At 47.1% G+C, this 19,357-nt stretch overlaps 1 protein-coding gene across 1 annotated transcript in view; it reads left to right on the forward strand.

Annotated features, from left to right (window-relative positions):
- Positions 1-17,939, forward strand: part of ENPP6 (ectonucleotide pyrophosphatase/phosphodiesterase 6) — a 36,632-nt gene extending 18,693 nt beyond the window's left edge. The window contains exons 3-8 of the mRNA XM_074588336.1: positions 1,304-1,415; positions 5,996-6,137; positions 7,146-7,325; positions 9,331-9,468; positions 13,882-14,005; positions 14,814-17,939. Of these exons, the coding sequence (XP_074444437.1) occupies positions 1,304-1,415; positions 5,996-6,137; positions 7,146-7,325; positions 9,331-9,468; positions 13,882-14,005; positions 14,814-15,028 (911 nt within the window). The 3' untranslated portion in view covers positions 15,029-17,939. The remainder of the gene's footprint in view (positions 1-1,303; positions 1,416-5,995; positions 6,138-7,145; positions 7,326-9,330; positions 9,469-13,881; positions 14,006-14,813) is intronic.
- The last annotated feature ends 1,418 nt before the right edge of the window (positions 17,940-19,357 follow it).

Below are 19,357 nucleotides of genomic sequence, written 5' to 3' on the forward strand. Positions count from 1 at the left end.
GTTCAGCTTTGCAGTCCTCAGCACATGTAACTTAACTGGCCTTGTGCAACTCAGTGAAGATTTTTTAAAGTTTCCTAAGCTTAAATAACCTTTCATGGTACTCCTGAGAAGTCCCGGCCAGAAGCCTCTTAGCCCAGCTTATCCTGGAAGTGGTGTGCTTTTCCCTCTGCCCCCAGTGTTGCACCTCAGTGATGTGAGCTTACGTGGGTTGAGGTGCAAGACACCAACAAATTCTTTTTAGTGAGTGCCCCAGTGCGCGAACCGGTCCAAATCATCCCCGAAAGGAGCTCTGCTTGCTCTAGTGCCCTCTCTGTGCTTCCACCCCCCGTTCAACCTTCTTCACCCCAAGCAACGAGTCAACTTCTGACAGTCCTTAATGCCTAGTCCTTTCATCCCAAAGGAGAAGCAAAGTGACCGAAATGAGGGCAGATTCAGGCTAAGGCTTAGAGTTGCCTTTTTCACCTGACTGTGTTGCTGTATACAGAGGCCATTTTGCAAAAGATATCCTTTTTTTTAATTATTCTTTGAGCCCCAGGAATATGCCAGAAAATGCCTAACTGTGATGGGAGGACTCTGGGGCTCTTGAAAGATAATTTGCATGAATCCCATGTTTCTGAAAGCACAGTTCTTTAAAATATTAATGTTATTCAGCAGCATAGTAACAGGAGAGCAAAAGGGCAAAAAAACCCACAAAAACATGTTTTTGTGTGTTCAGGGCCATGTTCTCCTGTAGGATTTGTTGCCATAAATTTCTGGGCCACAAAACAGACTGTATTTTGCAAGGAAGGCTGCAAGTAACCAAGAGAGTTAATTGGTTTATACTGTTTTAATAAGACCTCCTGGGAAACAGATTTAATTGTGGAGTGCCAGTATCACATAATAAAATGCGGTTTATAGAGGATATTACGATGTAAGATACAGCGTGTCTACCTGGAAAGTATTTGCTGAACTTTCATGAAACAATATCTAAATCTATTCTGTTGGCAGCCTGGAAACAAGGCTATGTGGCTGCAGTAGTTAAAATGAAAACAAGCTAGAAATTTAGGTGGAAACTAACAAGGGAATCAAGACTTTTCGCGTGGGAAGGTCACACGGAGACCTTCCTTTTAGAGAAGGAAATAAAAGGATCCAATGTATGGTCATCAAACCAACCTCTCTCCCTTTTTCCCTTCCCTGGTTTCCTGCGGGGAAGGCGTAAGGTAAGTAAAGGCGCGGGGAATTTACAAACCTGAACTTGGCCCCCACGGTGTGGGGTCTGTGATGAAGGCGAAACAGCAGAGCTTACCACAGTTTTCGCTCGTAGGTTGCGAGGTCGAAATCCTTGGAGTCAGACCAAGTTATTGCCGCGAGTACTTCAGCGTTCCAACGGACAAAAACTTTGCGGATGCCATCAGCGACGCTCTCGAGTCTCTGCGGTACGTCACCAGACCGGTGGGGCTTCCTCTCTCAAGGATGAGTATTTGGGTTTACTGTCAGCTTTGCTGTTGGGAGATTTTCGGGGTTTGGCTCCCAGGTAGGAAGATGGAGGCTGAGACTGGTTTACAGTACTGTCGTAGAAACATGACCATTACAGAAATTGGCCCTTACATGGAAAGATGTGCTCCTCTTTTCATATGTAGGTTACAACACAGAGTAGACATCCCGACTTACTATTTTTAATTTGCTCTTTCAAACAACTGCCAGATCAGTCTGTGAGTATCTGTTTGCTGACCTGCAAGGGCAGACTTTGAAATGCTTGGATTTAGAGAGAGCTCCTGGGAATTTGGAAATTCTGAAATTTCATCTCCAGTCACTTGTTTACGAGACCAATGCTTTGGCTCCTTCAGCATTTTAGAACATCTCAAGCTCAAAATTTTGGAGTGGGCATTCATTCTGTGCAAATATGAAGAAGAGAGAAAGAGAAGAGCAGAGAAGAGCAGAGAAGAGAAGAGAAGAGAAGAGAAGAGAAGAGAAGAGAAGAGAAGAGAAGAGAAGAGAAGAGAAGAGAAGAGAAGAGAAGAGAAGAGAGAATGGAATATTGCAGTTGGAAGGGACCTACAAGAATCACCTAGCCCAACTGATGGGAATGATGGGAATACCTCTCTCAGACAACTCCTAGGAAAAATGTGTGCTCCACACCCAGCTTTCCAGTTCCACCATCTCTCATCCAAACATTAACAAGGGACACAATTCCACATAGGCTGAAGAATCAGGGAAGATTGTACCACCACGTGCGGAGCCAATGCCTTACTTTAGCTACAACTAAGCTTCCTCTTTTAAAACCTTGTTGGTTCCATAATTTATCCAATCCTCAGATACACTTCTGCTTTACTACTTGCAAACTGCCATAGCGATTTGAATCTGAAAAGATTCACATTCATATGTCGGATGTTGATTTTCTTTGAAGTAAAGGCTCCAAAATGATGAGAGAGCTGCTGGAGAAGTTGCTCCCAGTTGCACACTGGGTCCTGCTGCACAGATGCACAGATGCTCCCAAATCACACTGTCATTTACAGCACGGGGCTTAAAGAAAAGCTGCTCTAGAACGTGTGAGACATTTGATGCTGAAATGATCTAACTTAAATTTCAACAAAGTTATCTGCACGTGACATGAGGAGGTCCTATGTGCCATACGAGGCTTTCTGGAGCTTCCGCAACACTTTTAATTCCATGAATAAAAAAGGGAATGGAAAACTGAATATAGCTCTGACTTCTGGTGGAAACCCAGAATTACCATAGAAAGCTTTTTGGTCAGGTAACATTTGAGGATGGATCAGGGTATGCCTGAAGCTTCCTGCCTGGTTTCTATGAAACAAGATGCATAAGGCTGCTCTGGACAGTTTGCAGCTTTGTAACTGTCAACATGATGGAAAGCGGGGCACAAACTGCTAAAAGTTCCAGCCCTTGAAGCTGCTCTTTTGGGCAGCTGGAGCCCATGGAGAACGTTTCAATAGCTAATTCACCCCGAGTCACAAGGCTGCTTGCTGCCGCCTTGAAAAGGGCAGGGACACAAGAGTGTGGGCAGCTCGCGAGAGGCGAAAGCTGGTGATTTCAAGAAAAGAGCAAATCCCTGCCACCACGATGTCTGCCATAAAAGCCAGCTACAGCCTGCTGAAAAGCCCAAATCCCACAGATCGTCCTGAAGCTGCTGGAGGTCCCGTCTCTGGTGTCCATTTACACACCATTCCTCTTGAATTTCTGCCTGGGTTCCTTTTCTTTCAACTGAGTGCCCTGTCTGCAGTAAGGCAGGGAAGAGGAAAAAGGAACAATGGCTGATAAAATTAATAATCAGTTGTGGGTGTAAATACTGCGGGGACTTACGATAAGAAAGGAGGGTAGAGAATGAACAGGTTAAAAATCAGGTAGGTCTCCTTTATCCTTTCTCTCCTTCATCCTCTTTGTTTACTCCTTTAAAATTCAGCAAACAATTTTCAGAGCTGCTGGGCCAGCCCATAAGGAGCAAAGCCTCTGAAATGCCCTTACTGTAGGCGTATTCTTTTAGCAGGAGTTAGCATCTCTGGGTAGAAGAGTCTCAAGCTGCGTTTCATTGTCATCTACAGCCTTTGCAAGAGCTTCTGGCTCCTGTAAGCTGTTCAAAGGCTGGAAAATCCAGCGTGTTTGCTTTCCACACCCCAACTAATTGAAAAAGCCCATTAGTCTGAGGCTGGCACTAGCTGTATGTGGGAAAACAGCCTGTGGCGAGAGCACAGTGCCTGGAGCAGTGCCTTGCTCTGTTGCACCGATGGCGGGTATTAGTGGTTAATGACCTGCACTTATGCTCCCAACATTACCGAACCTTACTGGGACTCCAGGGTGGAGAGAGTAAGCCCTTTATTGTGGCGTGGTGGCTTAGGGGTTGAGTTTGGGCACAGGAACGTCCCGACCCATCTTAACTTCACCGGGGTTGAAGGGAGTTTATCAATGCCCTCTGCAAAGGCAGGAGAACCTAACTCATCAGGGAGCCGCTGAGCTCCTCTTGCAACCAAAGGAAACCATCCTTCAAGGAATATTCTCCAGTCTCTTCAAACAGGTGCTTTGAGATTATGATTTAGACCAAAAATAGTCAAAATGAAGTCAAGCGCACATTTTTGGCAAGTAAAACTATAACCTCCCATATATCTTTTCCACAGCTATAATTTAAGGGCTCTTGTAACCTCCCTGCCTTCCTGGACAGGGGTCATGAAGTTTGCATGGTACTTGCAAAGTGTGTTGATAAAATATAAAACCCTTTTTGGTATGGCTATCGATGCCATCCAACTTTCTTCAGCAAGCTTTCCTTAGCCATTTCTTTTGAAAGTTACCGGTGCTGGGAGAAGACAGGACTAACACAGTTAGAAAGACAGAGTACTTCTCCCATGCAAACCATGATCAGAGGTACCTAGTTTTCTTAGGAGAACAGGCAAAATGGTAAACAAAGTCAAACTCAGTCTTACAAGCTCTGGATGTGCTGTATCCGATCCTGAAAACTTCTAAGCATGCCGCCTGACTGGAACCCGTCCCATTGAAGTCATGTGTGAAGTTGAACGTTCATCCTTCCTAGCACTCAGCCCTCACTGAGAAAGATCACCACAGCCTAAATAAGACCACTTGTTTTATGCAATAAATTTCTTTCCTAGCTTCTGTCTTGATCGAAATGATCGTTTAGTTACAGGTGAGAAGACACAAAGCAAAGTAGCTAATTAATGCAGGCACTACAGCAGAAGAAAGCTATTTTGGGGGCTTGGAGCAACCTGGTCTAGTGGGAGGTGTCCCTGCCCAGGGCAGGGGTTGGAACGAGATGGTCTTTAAGGTCCCTTCCAACCTAAACCATTCTATGATTCTAAGATTCCATTTCAACAGGTTCAATGAGTGTCTATGCAATATAGAAATTACAGGGTTAAATTTCAGAAATTAATTTGTGCCTAATACAGATGGAAAGCAATGCTTAACACAAAACTGAAGGGAGGGAAGGGCTGTTTCATTTGAATGATTTTTAAAATCACGAAGAGCAAGAAACACTGTTCTGTAGGGCCAGAGGTGGAAAAATTCCCACCACGGCAGAGACCTTCAGCTTCCTACGGGACTGCTCTTCTGAGGCCGTCAGCAAGCTTGCAAATGCAAATGACAGACTCTAATTCATTCATTCGGTCCCTCACCTCTGATTTTTTTCTCTTCTGCCTCACTCATTACACCAGACTGCTCGGGTGTCTTTAATCAGAGGAGCTGGACCTGTCAGGGCATCACACAAAGTCTTTTTGTAGGGATCTTGATCTGGATGAGGGCATGTATTATGGATGGCACACCCTGTCATACGTTAAGTACAGCAGAAAAAGACTGGGTTTGAACTTCATGAGCATAGATTTGCGATTTTATCCACACGACTGCTCTCAGGGAGCTTCACGGTGGACTGTAAAGTGGTCATGAAAATGTAATTAAGCACTGATGTATGCGCAATCCCAGCTAATTAGGCTGAGGGCAGTCAGTGCAGAAACGTGTGATCAGCCAAACTTGTGCAACTCTGAGATTACCTTAGTTTCCCTTTGGTCATATTCCTGAATAAAAAACCCATCTAGAATCTCACCCCAATTCATACCACTTGGGATTTTGCAAGTTCATGGAAGAGCCTGTCCTGAGCAGACCTCGGTGGTTTGGAAGACCTCACACAGGAGAAAGCCAGAAGTGCCAAACTTTAATTAAAGCACATTTGACTGGTAATGCCCACAATCCTTTTAATAAGGGTATTCAGCACAGAAATTAGTATTTCTTCTGGGTCTTTCTTTGTTGTTAAAGGAAAAGCCGCCTTCCTAATTTGAAGAGGTAGGAGAGGGCTGCCAGGCCAGCCTGTGCTTGCACATGGACGTCTTTACCTGGCACCTCCGATGGTGGTCCAGCAGACTCTGGGCGTGTGACAGCGGGTAGGAAAGCACTGAAAATAGGGTTTTGTGGCTCTATGTGTTGGTGAGAACAATAACGCCAGCAGATGGGAGGTCTCCATGTGCGTCAGCCTCTGACTCCTTCCCCTCCCTCCCTCCTCCAGCAACGGCAGCGCCGAGATGGCCGCGGTGTACTACGAGCGCATCGACGTGGAAGGCCACCACTACGGCCCTTCGTCCCAACAGCGGAAGAATGCTTTGAAGGAGGTGGACAAAGCCTTGAGCAACATGATCAAGCTCATCAAGGTGAGTGGCGTCCGAAAACCGAGCTCCTGGGTGCATTTGGAGCAGGCTTTTAAAACTGCTATTTGTGGCACTGCTGAGAGCCTATTTAATGCCTGTTAATTGGATGCGTTGGCTGTAAACTTTTATTTCCTGAGAAATGGAGGCTGCTGAGATCATGTGGAAGTCAAGGCACCATTCCCCTGGTTTTTATTTTCGTCGATGGTGTTATAATCCTCCTCGTGGATTATTATACCGATAGCCCCGGGAAGCCATAAACCAATGTACGTGTTGCTCCGTTTATAACTTGTGTTGCCAGCTGGGATTTATAGTAGGCAAACAAATCAAAATGGCTCGCTTCCTAAGGTTTGTGAAATCAGAAAATTAACTTTTATAGCATTTTTTTTTTATGGCATCAATCAGAACTCTGTACTTTAAACTTTGTTTTAAAAAACATTATCTAAATGATTTTGCAGTGAGGAAAGGAGGACACCACGCTTTCCAGTAAACGTCAATTGTATGAATATTTCTGCCAATGATAAATGTTTCAGTGGGGAGAGGAATATGTATTTCCAGTTTCATCAAATTATAAAAGCTCTAATGCTAAGTCATTGTGTTTGGGAGGAGAAGAGGGAAGCGCCCCTGCCACAGGTGATACCATGGCAAATTTGATCTTCCCCAGCTGTTTTGGCCTACTGTTGAAGAACAGTGGGATAAAACCCTGTCTAAGACCAACTGGGACAACTGGTTTGTGGGACTGGGATGTAGCATCTGGTTGTTTAGCAGGGGGGTGGATTTATTTTGGCAAATCTCTCTTTGGCGCTACCCTCTTAGACCCTTCCAGGGCAGCAAGTGGACGTCCACCATTACAGGTGGTGGCAGAGCATACCACAGGGCATTTGTGGCCGAGCTCCTTCAGGCCAACTTCTACTAAATCAGTGGAAGTCTAATGGGTTTTAAAATTTGCCAGTGGGCACAGACGGTGCAAACCGCTTACCTGGCCATAACGGCTGTCATTCTCTTCCTTCACAGAGCAAGGGCCTTCAGCATGACCTCAACGTCCTCCTCTTCTCCGATCACGGGATGACAGACATCTCTTGGTCCGACAGAGTGATCGAGCTGAAAAACTACATCAACATGAGTGACACCATACAAATGAAGGACCGAGGTCCTGTCGTGAGCCTCTGGCCAGCTCCAGAGAAGCACGCGGAAGTAAGTACAGCTCTTTCATATTTATTTAGTTTTGCATTTCCTTGGGTTTTTTATGACAGTTGTGTCTTTGGTTTGCTCATAACATCCAAATTCTGCTCTCAGAGATGTGTGTAAAAATCAGCCTGAGGCTCTTACGGGGATTCAAACTTGGATCCTGTGATGCTTTTGTGATGCTGCTTTCTGAAGGAAAGCCACACCCGGCAAATTAAAAAGCATGATCTTTCGCCGTTATTTGGCACAGATACGCGCTTTCAAACCCCACCACTATGTGCTTCTGATAAACAGCTAAAAACTTTTAGCTCAAAATCCGCTTTTAGGATTTTATATATATATTAGTCAATTTATTGACACCCTAGCTGGGATTTTCCAATGATCTGGAGGAGGTCAGGCACTCCCATAGCGTTTGAGGAATTAACTCCATTAGACCAGAAGTGCAAAAAATAAATTTCTTACAATGTCGTCCTTTGAAGAATTTTGTTGAATAAGCATGTTGGATTGAATCAACCATAAAAGCCCAAGGGGAGAACTGCAGGATTTTGAGTGACAAATTAAAACAATACAGCAAAAAATCTTGGAAACCACTTGAAAAGAATGAGAATGCAGCATCTGTAACTAATAGACTAGTACCTTATGGTTGAACCAGAAATCGGTGCTTGAGAAGTCGTCATTGCTGTCTTCAGAATACAGGTGAGTGGGTGTACAAAATTGGCAGTCCATGCTCCAGCTGAATAATTTTATTTTCTATATTATATTTTAGCCAGTTCCGGTATATTGTAGCTTGTGCAATTTTTTGGGAAGAGAATATTTGGCTAACTTGGAATATTTTGGCCAGTTTAATAATTGGCACCCGAACAGGCTCTCCAGGAGTTGTATAGCTGGGATATTGTGAACATTTCAAATCAGTGCCAGAACTGAAAGCTGTCTTAGAGGCATGCACGAGCCTAGCACTCAGTGTTCCTGCAGGGGATCACGGCATTTATACACGCTCTCCTCAGCCTTAACTCCAGAGGTCCCTGGTTTTGCAGCCCAGACCTTCCAACAAGGGCAAGGATAAGTCGCGACTTCACGTAGGCATGGGGTTTTTATCTGACAGAGCTCTTAAGCACATGCTTCTCTCCCATCCAACAGCCTAATAACCCCGAGAGGAGTAAAATGCAATGCCTCGCACCGTGCTTTTGCTTTCTTCCTTTATTTCTTTTTAGGACTTCACTCTTGTTGCATTCTCTGCTACTTATTCCTGAAGATTATTTTTATTTAAGCAGAAGAGCGATATAAGCGCTGGGGACTCCAATGACGGCCTCCTTTATGGCATATGATCATCGTCTTTAGGCATTTAAAAATATTTTTCTGAATAATTTGGGTTTTAACCACATTTGTGTCATTATATTCCGGACGGTATGATTAATATTAATAAACCCCTTGTACAGACAGCATTGTGCGGCTTCAGAGCCGCGGGGGCTGGCTGATCAATCTCACGGCATCCTTACAAAGCAGAGGAGCGAGCACTATCAATCCCTTCGGTAGGGATTGACTGCTTAAGGGTAAGAAACGCAGGTGAGGTGACGTTAATCGTTCAAAGAAGGACCCAGCGGCAGAGGAGAAAGGCCATAGCCCTTTTCCCCATCAGTCCACGTGGTACCATTGAGCGTCCTTCATCACTTAGAGTTACTATCTCCTGCGATAATTTGGTTTCTGCTGGTCTGTCTCCATAGGTTGATACGCTCACATGCACACATTTCTGAGCGTGCATATTATAAATATATATATATATAAAATACATTAATTCATGCATTCCTATGTGTTTATGATCCAAGTTTTCCGAACCTCCTAAACTGCATGAGCAGGTTTTGCACAGCCGTCGTCTTTGGACCAGCAAAGTCCCAGTTTGATGATTAGCCATGAAAGGGGATATGCCATTTTACAAATTCAGATGTCTCCATGTACCCATAGGCGCGTATATGCTCTTCGCAGCCGTACGGCGTCCTAACATTTGTTTTCTTTGCAGATATATCAGAAATTGAAAGCCGTGGAACACATGGACGTTTATAACATACAGGATATTCCAGACAGGTTTTTCTACAAAAAAGGAAAATTTGTGTCTCCTCTAACTCTCGTAGCCGAGGAAGGATGGTTCATAGTAGAGGTAAAATATAGAAGCAGAATACTTAGACGTGAATGTGAAAGGGTGCAATATAAGAAAACAGTAAGAAAAATGTACAATTCCATGCTGGGGGTTGAGTTAAAGTGTTACATCGCTTACTTGGGCTGACTACAAAACTAACGTCAAATATTGCTGTGTGCTTAGAAAAGCCTAAGGGCACGGCGGCTATGCTGAAGGTGGACAAAGTTAAAAATAGTCAAGAAGGTTCTTTTTTCTGCATTGTCATAAAGCAGGAGAAGTTTTTGTGTTTCCCATTCCACTCCCGTTGCTTTGCTCCTCGTCCCCCTGCCCATCTACCTTCCTCTCAGGCACAAAAAGTGTTTCCATTTCAAGACTTTACAATCCCTCCATTCCACGACTTTACAATCCCTCCATTCCACGACTTTACTATCCCTCCATTCCGCAGCACTCGGGGACAAGTTTTCCTTCTGCCTGCCTTCCCACTCACCTGACTCTGTCCTAAAAATGCCCTGTTTTTCCCAAAGGGTGAGAGTGGGGGTTTACTCCTCGGAGATACCCAGTGCACACGGCGACATCTGAGAGCTGCTTCGGCAGCGAATCAATCAGACTCGCGCGTGAAGAGATTTTTTTCGTACCGACTTATTTTGTTACTATCAAAGAACAACAATAACTACTTTTATTTTTTAAATTATTTTTTATTTTTATTTTTAAATTTTTATTATTTAGTACTTCTGTTTCTACAGAGCATCTCCACATTGCAGATAATAAGCACAACCCCACCACAGCTCACAGGGTGAGGCAACTTGTGTATCGCCTTCTACGAGGGTAAATTGAGGAGCAGCACTAAGCGATTCGCCCAAGGCCCTACGTCAAGTCGCTGATTTGGTGACAGCATCAAGGAGTTCTGTTTTTCGTAGTGTCCCAGCCCCGCCGTTAGATCCCGTTGCCTCGCAGATTGTCGTAACTCAGCTGAGCATCTTCTTTCGTGACCTTCAGAGACGCCAGGCTTGGCTCAAGGCGGGGGTCACGCGGCCACGTCTCTCACTAGCCAACCTTGACTTCAAGATAATCATTTCTACAGCTGAATAAAAACGCACCTCTTAAAACAAAAAAAAACCCAAACCACAATCGCTTTTGAGCACGGATGGATGAGCACCACGTTTCTGGCTTAAAAAAAAAACGAAAAAAAAAAAATATATAAAAAAGCCAGAGTTAAGATTCAGACACGTAAAGTAGGAATCTGAAACATTTTTGCCAAACTGATTTTAAAAAAATTACAACTAAGCTCTTTTGTACAGAAGTTCAACACAGAACATTTTTACATATTCTGCAAAAAAAAAAAAGAAAAAAGCATTTTTAAAAAAAAAAAATCATTGAAACTCTGACAAACCTTAATAACAGTGCCGCAAACACTGCTGCTATGGTAATTACTTCTGTCTCTCTGCCCATTCCTTCCCATTGTTTCTGATTTTCAAGAAATGTCCTCTCATTAATGCTGTCACATTTTCCTTCTCTCCGGTACATTTTCATTATCTGCGAATGGGATGCGAAAATGAAAGTTTCCTGTCATATTTTTAAAGCAATAATTGAGCCTTCTATTATACTTCCTGCCCAAACCACTGAAGAGAGGATGCTCGGCTCTTCCCTGTCGTGCTCACGGGGTGGTTTAACTCTCTGGCAGCTACTGGATAACTATAAGCTGTTTCAAAAATGGAGGTTTTGGGGGGTTTGTTTTTTTTTTTTTGGAGAGATGAAGGGGATGTGTCTGGAAAGTTGTTGGGTTTTTTCTTTCCCAGCAAAGAGCATAGGAACAAAATCCCGTCCACGTTTCAGTTAAAGCAGGATGAGGAGGGATTTCATGCACCGTATCAAAGCTTCTCTGCTAATATTGCCTTGTTCCCTCCACACGAGTGAGTGGTCCCCATCCTTTGAGCAGAATGTCCCCTGCCTGCAACCAGGGCAGTAGCTTCGGTCATCTTGGAGGAGCAACGCTAGCCCAAGCTCAGGCCGAGCGTGAAAAACTTGACATCTCGGTTGCGAAAGAAAGTAATAGGTTTTTCTGACCCAACCAGCAGCAAAAATAATGGAAACGGCTGTGCCTTTGACGGGGCATTTCGCTGTGAGTAGGTGTCTCCTTGGTGTCTGCGTGACGGAAAGGGATGGTACCTCTGGGGAAGCAGCTGAGACCACGACATCTGGTGGACCATGGAGAGGTTTAGCTTCGGCAACGACATGGTAGCACCAACGAGACATTGTAAATTAGATGTGACTTGGCCTGTCTGGAGCTGATGCTGACAAGTGCTGTACAGGTTTTCTAATGGTGAGCGTCCCGGTGACAATTAGTCCCCGGGAACCACAATAAGCAGATCCACGGCATAAAGCGGTGCCGTTGTAGGAAGAAGAAAGGAGTCTATTTTCTCCTTGGCTTGCGCTGAGCGCTCTCAGTGAAATAGATGGGCACAAGGAAAGAGATTTAATTTGTCAGCTAAAATTGTTCAATTATCTGGTACATCTGCTGACTATTAGATACGAAGAAATACAAGGGATACTCCAGGGTTCCCCTGGAAGCAGTCGGAAGAGCTACACCTCATAGCCATAACCATTGTCCTCAGTGCTCCTGCGCATGGGCAGTTTCCTTCTTGGGCAGAGGAGGAAAACAAAACGAGACAAAATCAATGTTTGAAAAAGGAAAGCGATCCTCAGTCAATCTGTATCACCACCTGCAGGGGCTGCAGCACCTCTCGCTCGCGGGCGGGGATGTGGAAGACTTTGTTGGATCATCTTCTGTGCTCCTGTGATGGAGTGTGAAGCCCAGACCTGGTGCTTTAGGGAACTCTAGCTCCTTCTCTGTAACCACTGGAGAAATTAATGCCTGAGGACTAATGAACTGTCAGTAGTTGATGTTGTTCCTCTAAGTGAAATCCCTGCCATAGTTCTGGGCATCTCTGGAGTGTCACGTCTGCTCCCCAGGGAGCATGGGACAAGAGAAACTCATGGGAAGGGCTGGTCCAGCATTTTGAGCAGACTCTAGGGGCAATAAATAGCACTATTGCTGGAAAAGCTGTTAACAGGGAGCAAGAGAAAGTAAGGAAGGAATTTAAAAGTATGGCTTTTAAAATTTAAATTTTAAAATTTAAAATTTGAATTTAAACATACAGGCAAGGAAAAACAAGAATTATGCTTAGTGGTCTGGTTTAGTGATGGGTTTTGTCAGAGTTAGGTTGATGGTTGGACTAGATGATCTGAAAGGTCCCTTCCAACCTAGGCTATTCTAGGATTCTAGGACAAATTATTAAAGCATGCATCCACGGAGCAGGGAGAGAAAACTGAGAGTGATCTATGCCCGGAAAGCATAGAATCATAGACTGTGTTGGGTTGGAAGGGACCTCTAAAGGCCATCTGGTCCAACCCCGTGCAGTCAGCAGGGACATCTTCAAATAGATCAGGTTGCCTCATCCAGCCTGGCCTTGAATGTCTCCAGGGATGGGGCCTCCACCACCTCTCTGGGCAACCTGGGCCAGTGTCTCACCACCCTCAGCGTAAAGAACTTCTTCCTTATGTCTGATCTAAACCTGCCCTGCTCTAGTTTAAACCATTGCCCCTCGTCCTATCGCTACATGCCCTTGCAAACAGCCCCTCCCCAGCTTTCTTGTAGGCCCCCTTCAGGTACTGGAAGGGGCTCTAAGGTCTCTCTGGAGCCTTCTCTTCTCCAGGCTGAACAGCTCCAAGTCTCTCAGCCTTTCTTCATAGCAGAGGGGCTCCAGCCCTTGGATCATCTTCATGGCCTCCTCTGGGCCCGTTCCAACAAGTCCATGTCCTTCTTGTGCTGAGGGCTCCTGAGCTGGATGCAGTACTGCAGGTGGGGTCTCAGGAGAGCAGAGCAGAGGGGGAGAATCACCTCTCTGGATCTGCTAGCCACGGTTCTTTGATGCAGCCCAGGATACGATTGGTTTTCTGGGCTGCAAGCGCACGTTGTTGGCTTGCCCAGGGAGAGGGCAACCACATTAGGCCCGAGCCTGCGTTCCCTGATGGAGTCTCATCCAGGGAGAGGAAATAATAATAATTAGAAAGTATACAGTAGGGGCGATATTTTTATTGTTTAGGCTGACTAGTCAAAGGGAGCAAAACCAGCTTCTTTTTCTGTGGTGCCAATGGCATATTCAGCAGAACCACAGGAGTGCATGGCGCCGGGTGGGAGAGCCGGGTGGCATGTGGTGGGAGAAGAGACACCACCTTGCCCCCAGGTGTCACACAGGGCTGTGATATCTTGTGCTTACAGCAGAAATTTAGATGAGTGAGAGGCAGAAAGTTGTCCTCCCTGCTCAGCTGGGTGTCGGACGGTGACACAGGGTGGCACGCCATGGTGACACAGGGTGGCACGCTGTGCCCTGCCCGGCGGACGGGCACTAACCACGCTCTGCTATTGTCACCCAGAGCAGGGACAAGCTGCCCTTCTGGGAGAACGGGACAGGGAAGAAGGAGGCCTGGCAGAACGGCTGGCACGGCTACGACAACGAGCTCATGGACATGAGAGCCTTCTTCATCGCCTACGGGCCAGGTACAGTGCCACCATCCCTGCTGTCCCACCCCACCATGGCCGCGGCCCCAGTGTCCCCTGCAGCCCTGGCATGGCAGGACCCTGGTGCGGCACTCTGCGACGCCCCAAAATTACAAATAGATGGCAGGATTTCCTCACTGCGGCTCCACGCCGGGAAAGTTCCTCGCAGTCTATCTGTTTTATGGCTGGAGAAACGGGGCAGGGAGACGTGGAGGGATTTAGTCAGCCCCTCTCCCACATCCCAACAGTAACTCCATCCCTTTGCCCTGTTTTCCAAGAGTGGCCTAAAATTTTTAATTCTATTTGAAACACGTGCATTCTCCTTTTGTCCGTGGGTTCGGAATTTCTCTGACGCGAAGCACTCTCTTTGGGAAGGCTGCAGCGTTCCTCAGCCACCTGTCCGACGGGCAGATGCAAAACCCCGGGGTTCCACTTCATCGGGACCTTTAAAAACCGCTGAGCACCGGGCTGCAAATGCAGACGGGAGCAAAAGCAAAGCAGGATGTGCAGCGCAATTATTTCAGGCTATTAAATCTACCAAGTCCGCACAGTAAAGTAGCTCTTGTACTTTATAATTTAATTTTTTTCTTTTTTTTCAGTTTTTAGAATAGAATAGGGCTGGACGTAGAAACAATGAATAAAAACATTTAAAATGTTTTTGCTGAGCTATGTTGTAAATTGTATAGCGTGCCACATCCCAGCCTGCTGGGTAAATCCCAGGAAAAGCGGAGGAGCCCTTTCCCCGCAGCACCCCGCGTTTCAGGAGCCGCAGAATGCCCACTCTTCTCTTTGCCCGTCTTTCCCGCAGATTTCCGAACCAACTTCCGAGCGCCTCCCATCAGGTCCGTGGATGTTTACAACGTCATGTGCAGCCTGGCGGGGATACAGCCGCTGCCCAACAACGGCTCCTGGTCCAGGGTGGAGTGTATGCTCCGCAACGCCTCCCCCTCAGCTCCGCTCCCGGCCTGCGCCCTGGCCCTGGCTCTGCTCTCCCTCCTCGCCGAGCGCATCTCTTCGCCCTGAGCCCCGGACAATGTCCGTCAGTGTCACCAGCAACTCCATCCTTCTCTTTTTTTTTTTTTTTTTCCTTTTTTTGAATTTGAATAATAGCTTCATTAATAGAGGACTGCCCCCCCACTCCTCCATGGTGCTCCACCAGGCCTGAATCCGACCCATCTTGCTTTTACAAGGGGTTAGGACGTGACGCCAGGTTTTGGGCTGCTCTAAACACCGCCAGGAAAGTCCATGTGGCTCCTCTGGATTTACAGCACTGGCGACGAGAGCAGAATCCCAGCCGGTTGTCTGCAACATACTCTGGCGGCTGCACGTGGAGGTCTCTGAGCATCAAATGCATCTTACCCCAGCATCTTCAACGGAGAGGCTCACCCTGGCTCCTGGCACTAAGTTCAGGGGTGGAGAGAGACCTCCGTGCGTTTCACTGGGTTCTTTCCGATTCACTCCTTCACCTCCAGTTCCAGCTCCAGCAGAGTCCCACCTTCTCCTCACGGTGCCAACCAACACCCGTCCATACGGACCCGTTCCTTCAAAGACCCAAGCGCTTTGCCGAGTGGTCTTGATGATGGGTGATCATAATGAGAGAGGTGGATTGGCGGGAGAGCAGCGAGAGCATCCTACTTCTCTCCTCTCGGCCTTTCCTTCTTCTTTTTCCCCAAAGTGAGCCCTGCAGTGTCTCCAGGGCCGGGCTTTCCTCACGGACCACAGCAGGGAAGAGGGCTGGGAAAGGGGAGAGCCATAGAAATCCTCCACTTCAAAAACAGGAGGAAAGGGAAACGGCCCAGGGGTGGGGAGAAAGTAGGGCGAGGGAGCCTGGCATTTAGCATCCTCTCTGCTTTTCCTGGTGAAGATAATATCATCTGCTCAGGTTTGGGGGCTTTTTGTACCCAATTGCGCTTCTGAAGGTTTTTCAACACTTACTGCTGTTCTACCAGCCCTTGCTCTCTGCACCTCCACCCGGTGAGCAGCACTTCCCCCTTTATTCTGCAGCAGGGAGAGAGGTCTGCACTGACGGATCTCCCACTCTCTCCGTTTATCCCAGCTAAGATTTCCACCGTGGGCTACCAAGCCCAGACAAAGTTATAACGGTAAAGTTAAATAGCAGGAGAGGATGGAGCTGTTGTCGGAGGTAATGCCTCCAGAAGTCAAGTCAAATGGATGATGTAATCCTGAAAACACCAACATGGCAGATATTAAATCCTTGAAAAACCTGATTTTGCCCTACTCATTCACTCCAGCGTAGCCATGGATCCACCCTGGGGTGATGTTCAACACGGGGCTGGTGGCAAAGCCAGCACCACGGTCTCTTAGCTCAGAAGATCAATTGGGATGGATGGATGGATGGATGCCATGGTGGGTCATTTTCCATCATTAAGTGTCTACTGTGAAATAAGCTCATCTAGAACAGGGCTGGAAGGGTCTGTCATGGTTTGGGTGGTCCTCAAACCAGGGCAGGGTCTCATCTTGAAAAGTGTCCTCTCCTCTTCGGGAGGCTGTGGCCTTTGGCAATGCCTTTGGGAGTGCTCAGTGCTTTTTCCGATATACCTCTGAACAAGGAGCTTTCCGTGACAAACTGCCTTTGGAAGGATTTAGGTCCCTGCCCATGGAAAATAAACCTCTGGGACTTCTGATTCCTATGGATCCAGAGTCACGCACGGTCCAGGTGTGTGTGGTACAGTGAGTTTAAGGGTGAGTGATTACACCGTGGAGAAAAAATAAACCAAGCACCAAATTAAACTTGACAAAAGACTCCCTGTAAAGATTTATGTAATGTGTTTCTAAAGCTCAAGTGAACCATCAAATCAATTGGGAAAAAAAAGAAAAAAGGGGGAGAAAATCAGTCTTTGTTATTAGACTGTTCGGTAGAAAAGGCAATTTAGTGCTTTCGAAGCATTTGCGGTAGCTGTAAAACAAGCACCTATTGTTCAGAGTTCCCGGTTGCTCTTTAATGGACCAGGCTCAATGAATTCACAGGAGCACATTTTTAATGGGAAAAAAAATTACCAGTGTACCGGATAACCAAATGACTAAATTACAAAGTTTTGTTTTGAAAATCACCAGGATAGGTACAGACAGCGCCTGCTCATCCCTCCGCAGCCTGCCATTGTAACCCTTACGGTGGAGCGAACCCAAGGTCCTCTTGCAGAAGAAAAGGTCCCGACGGTACAAGGGTATATTCAGATTCTCAATTGCACAAGCAGAAATCGGAAATAACAACTGGGGTCCGTTGAGTTGTTCCAGGGACGGGCCACGACACACGAAACCAACGTTGACCCCTGGGATTCCTTCGTGTGGCTCATTAGGGTCAGTGTCCCCACACAAATACTGCAGAATAAATCTTTTAATTGCGCTACGATTTGTTCGACCCCAATGCCAGCGTTGTGGTTGCGGCGATACACCTCAAAAGATACTTGAACTGCAAAAGGGAAATTTGACGGTAGACCTACAAGAAGCTCATTAGCTTCAGGAGAACTCCAGCTGATTATTTTTCGAGAAGTGCACCGTTCTTCCTCGGAAATGTTGTACCTCTGAACAGTTCGCATTCTCATTCAAAAATCAAGTGTCTTGACTCTAGCCTATTTTTCTGTATACTATGCAACGGGGGTGGGTGTATTTTAAAACCTATTTCTGAATGGTGTTTTTGTACAATGACTGATTGTGAATGAGTGAATAATTCTAAGAATGCTGTTAGGAAAAAAAATTATGCATCTTTTTGTAAATACTGTAAGATTTTTTTAAAAAAAAAACCCCACACCTCCACTGTAACACCTTGCCTTTCTTGTTTGATTGCTGCATCAAAGTGTGATAAACAGTGTTTGAAGCTTGTGCTGATTAATCATCAGAAAGATGAATGATAACATTGTTTAGAAATGGCAAAGTTGTCAGCATGCAAATTAGGGACATTAAATACGTCACACGACACACTGCAGCTTGTATACGCGGTCCTTTTTTCCAGATGTATTTCAAGATTTAACCTTCAGAACACCCATCCAGGGGTGTGTAATTCATTCACAGTAGCAAACGGACGTGACGAAGGAGTTTTGCCCTCCTAAGAAGAGAGGTGAGCCCTGGATGCTCTCTCCAGCCCCGCTTCTCCAAGCCCACCATGGTACCATCGCATCAGCTGCTGGCACAAACTCAGGTGCATGGTCGCTGGGACCAGGGTTACGTTGGTTTGGGCTTTCCGGAGCCCTCACGGTACACCCCACTGCTCAGCAGGGGCTGGTGCAAATGGCATCGAGACCTCCAGAACCAACAGCAAGGGCCTCAAGGACAAGGGTCCTCACTCCCGCTTTAAGCTCCAGAAACCAACAACAATGTTCATGGAACGAACGGATCTCATAGAAATATGTCTCCAAACCTACTCCGTGGAATTAATCATAATCTGTTTTATCACAGATACGTAGAATCATAGAATGGTTTGGGCTGGAAGGGACCTTAAAGACCATCAAGTCCAACCCCCCCTGCCCTGGGCAGGGACACCTCCCACCAGCCCAGGTTGCTCCAAGCCCCGTCCAGCCTGGCCTTGAACCCCTCCAGGGATGGGGCTTCCACCACCTCTCTGGGCAACCTGAGGCACCACTCAGAGTAAAGAATTTCTTCCTTATATCTCATCGAAATCTTCCCTCTTCCAGTTTAAAACTGTTACTCCCCATCCCATGGCTCCCCTCCCTGATCCAGAGTCCCTCCCCAGCTTTCCTGGAGCCCCTTTAGGGACTGGAAGGGGCTCTAAGGTCTCCCTGGAGCCTTCTCTTCTCCAGGCTGAACCCCCCCAGCTCTCTCAGCCTGTCCCCACAGCAGAGGGGCTCCAGCCCTCCCAGCATCTCCGGGGCCTCCTCTGGCCCCGCTCCAACAGCTCCGTGTCCTTCTGCTGTTGGTGCCCCAGAGCTGGAGGCAGCACTGCAGGGGGGTTTCACAGAGCGGAGCAGAGGGGCAGAATCCCCCCCTCGCCCTGCTGCCCACGCTGCTGGGGATGCAGCCCAGGCTGCGGGGGGTTCCTGGGCTGTGAGCGCACGTTGCCGGCTCACGTCCAGCTTTTCACCCCTCAGCACCCCCAAGTCCTTCTCGGCAGGGCTGCTCTCCATCCCTCCATCCCCAGCCTGTGCTGATACCGGGGGTTGTCCCGACCCAGGGGCAGGACCCTGCACTTGGCCTTGTTGGACCTCATGAGGTTCCCATGGTCCCACTTCTCCAGCCTGCCCAGGTCCCTCTGGATGGCATCCGGTCCCTCGGGCCTGTCACCGCACCGCTCCGCCGGGTGCCATCCGAAGGCGCGGGCTCCCAGCGGGGGAACCCCCCCCTTTCACGGGGGACGGTGACCGCGGGGACCCCGCGGGC

Source organism: Larus michahellis, chromosome 5 (genome assembly GCF_964199755.1).
Source record: "Larus michahellis chromosome 5, bLarMic1.1, whole genome shotgun sequence".
Classification (NCBI taxonomy): domain Eukaryota; kingdom Metazoa; phylum Chordata; class Aves; order Charadriiformes; family Laridae; genus Larus; species Larus michahellis.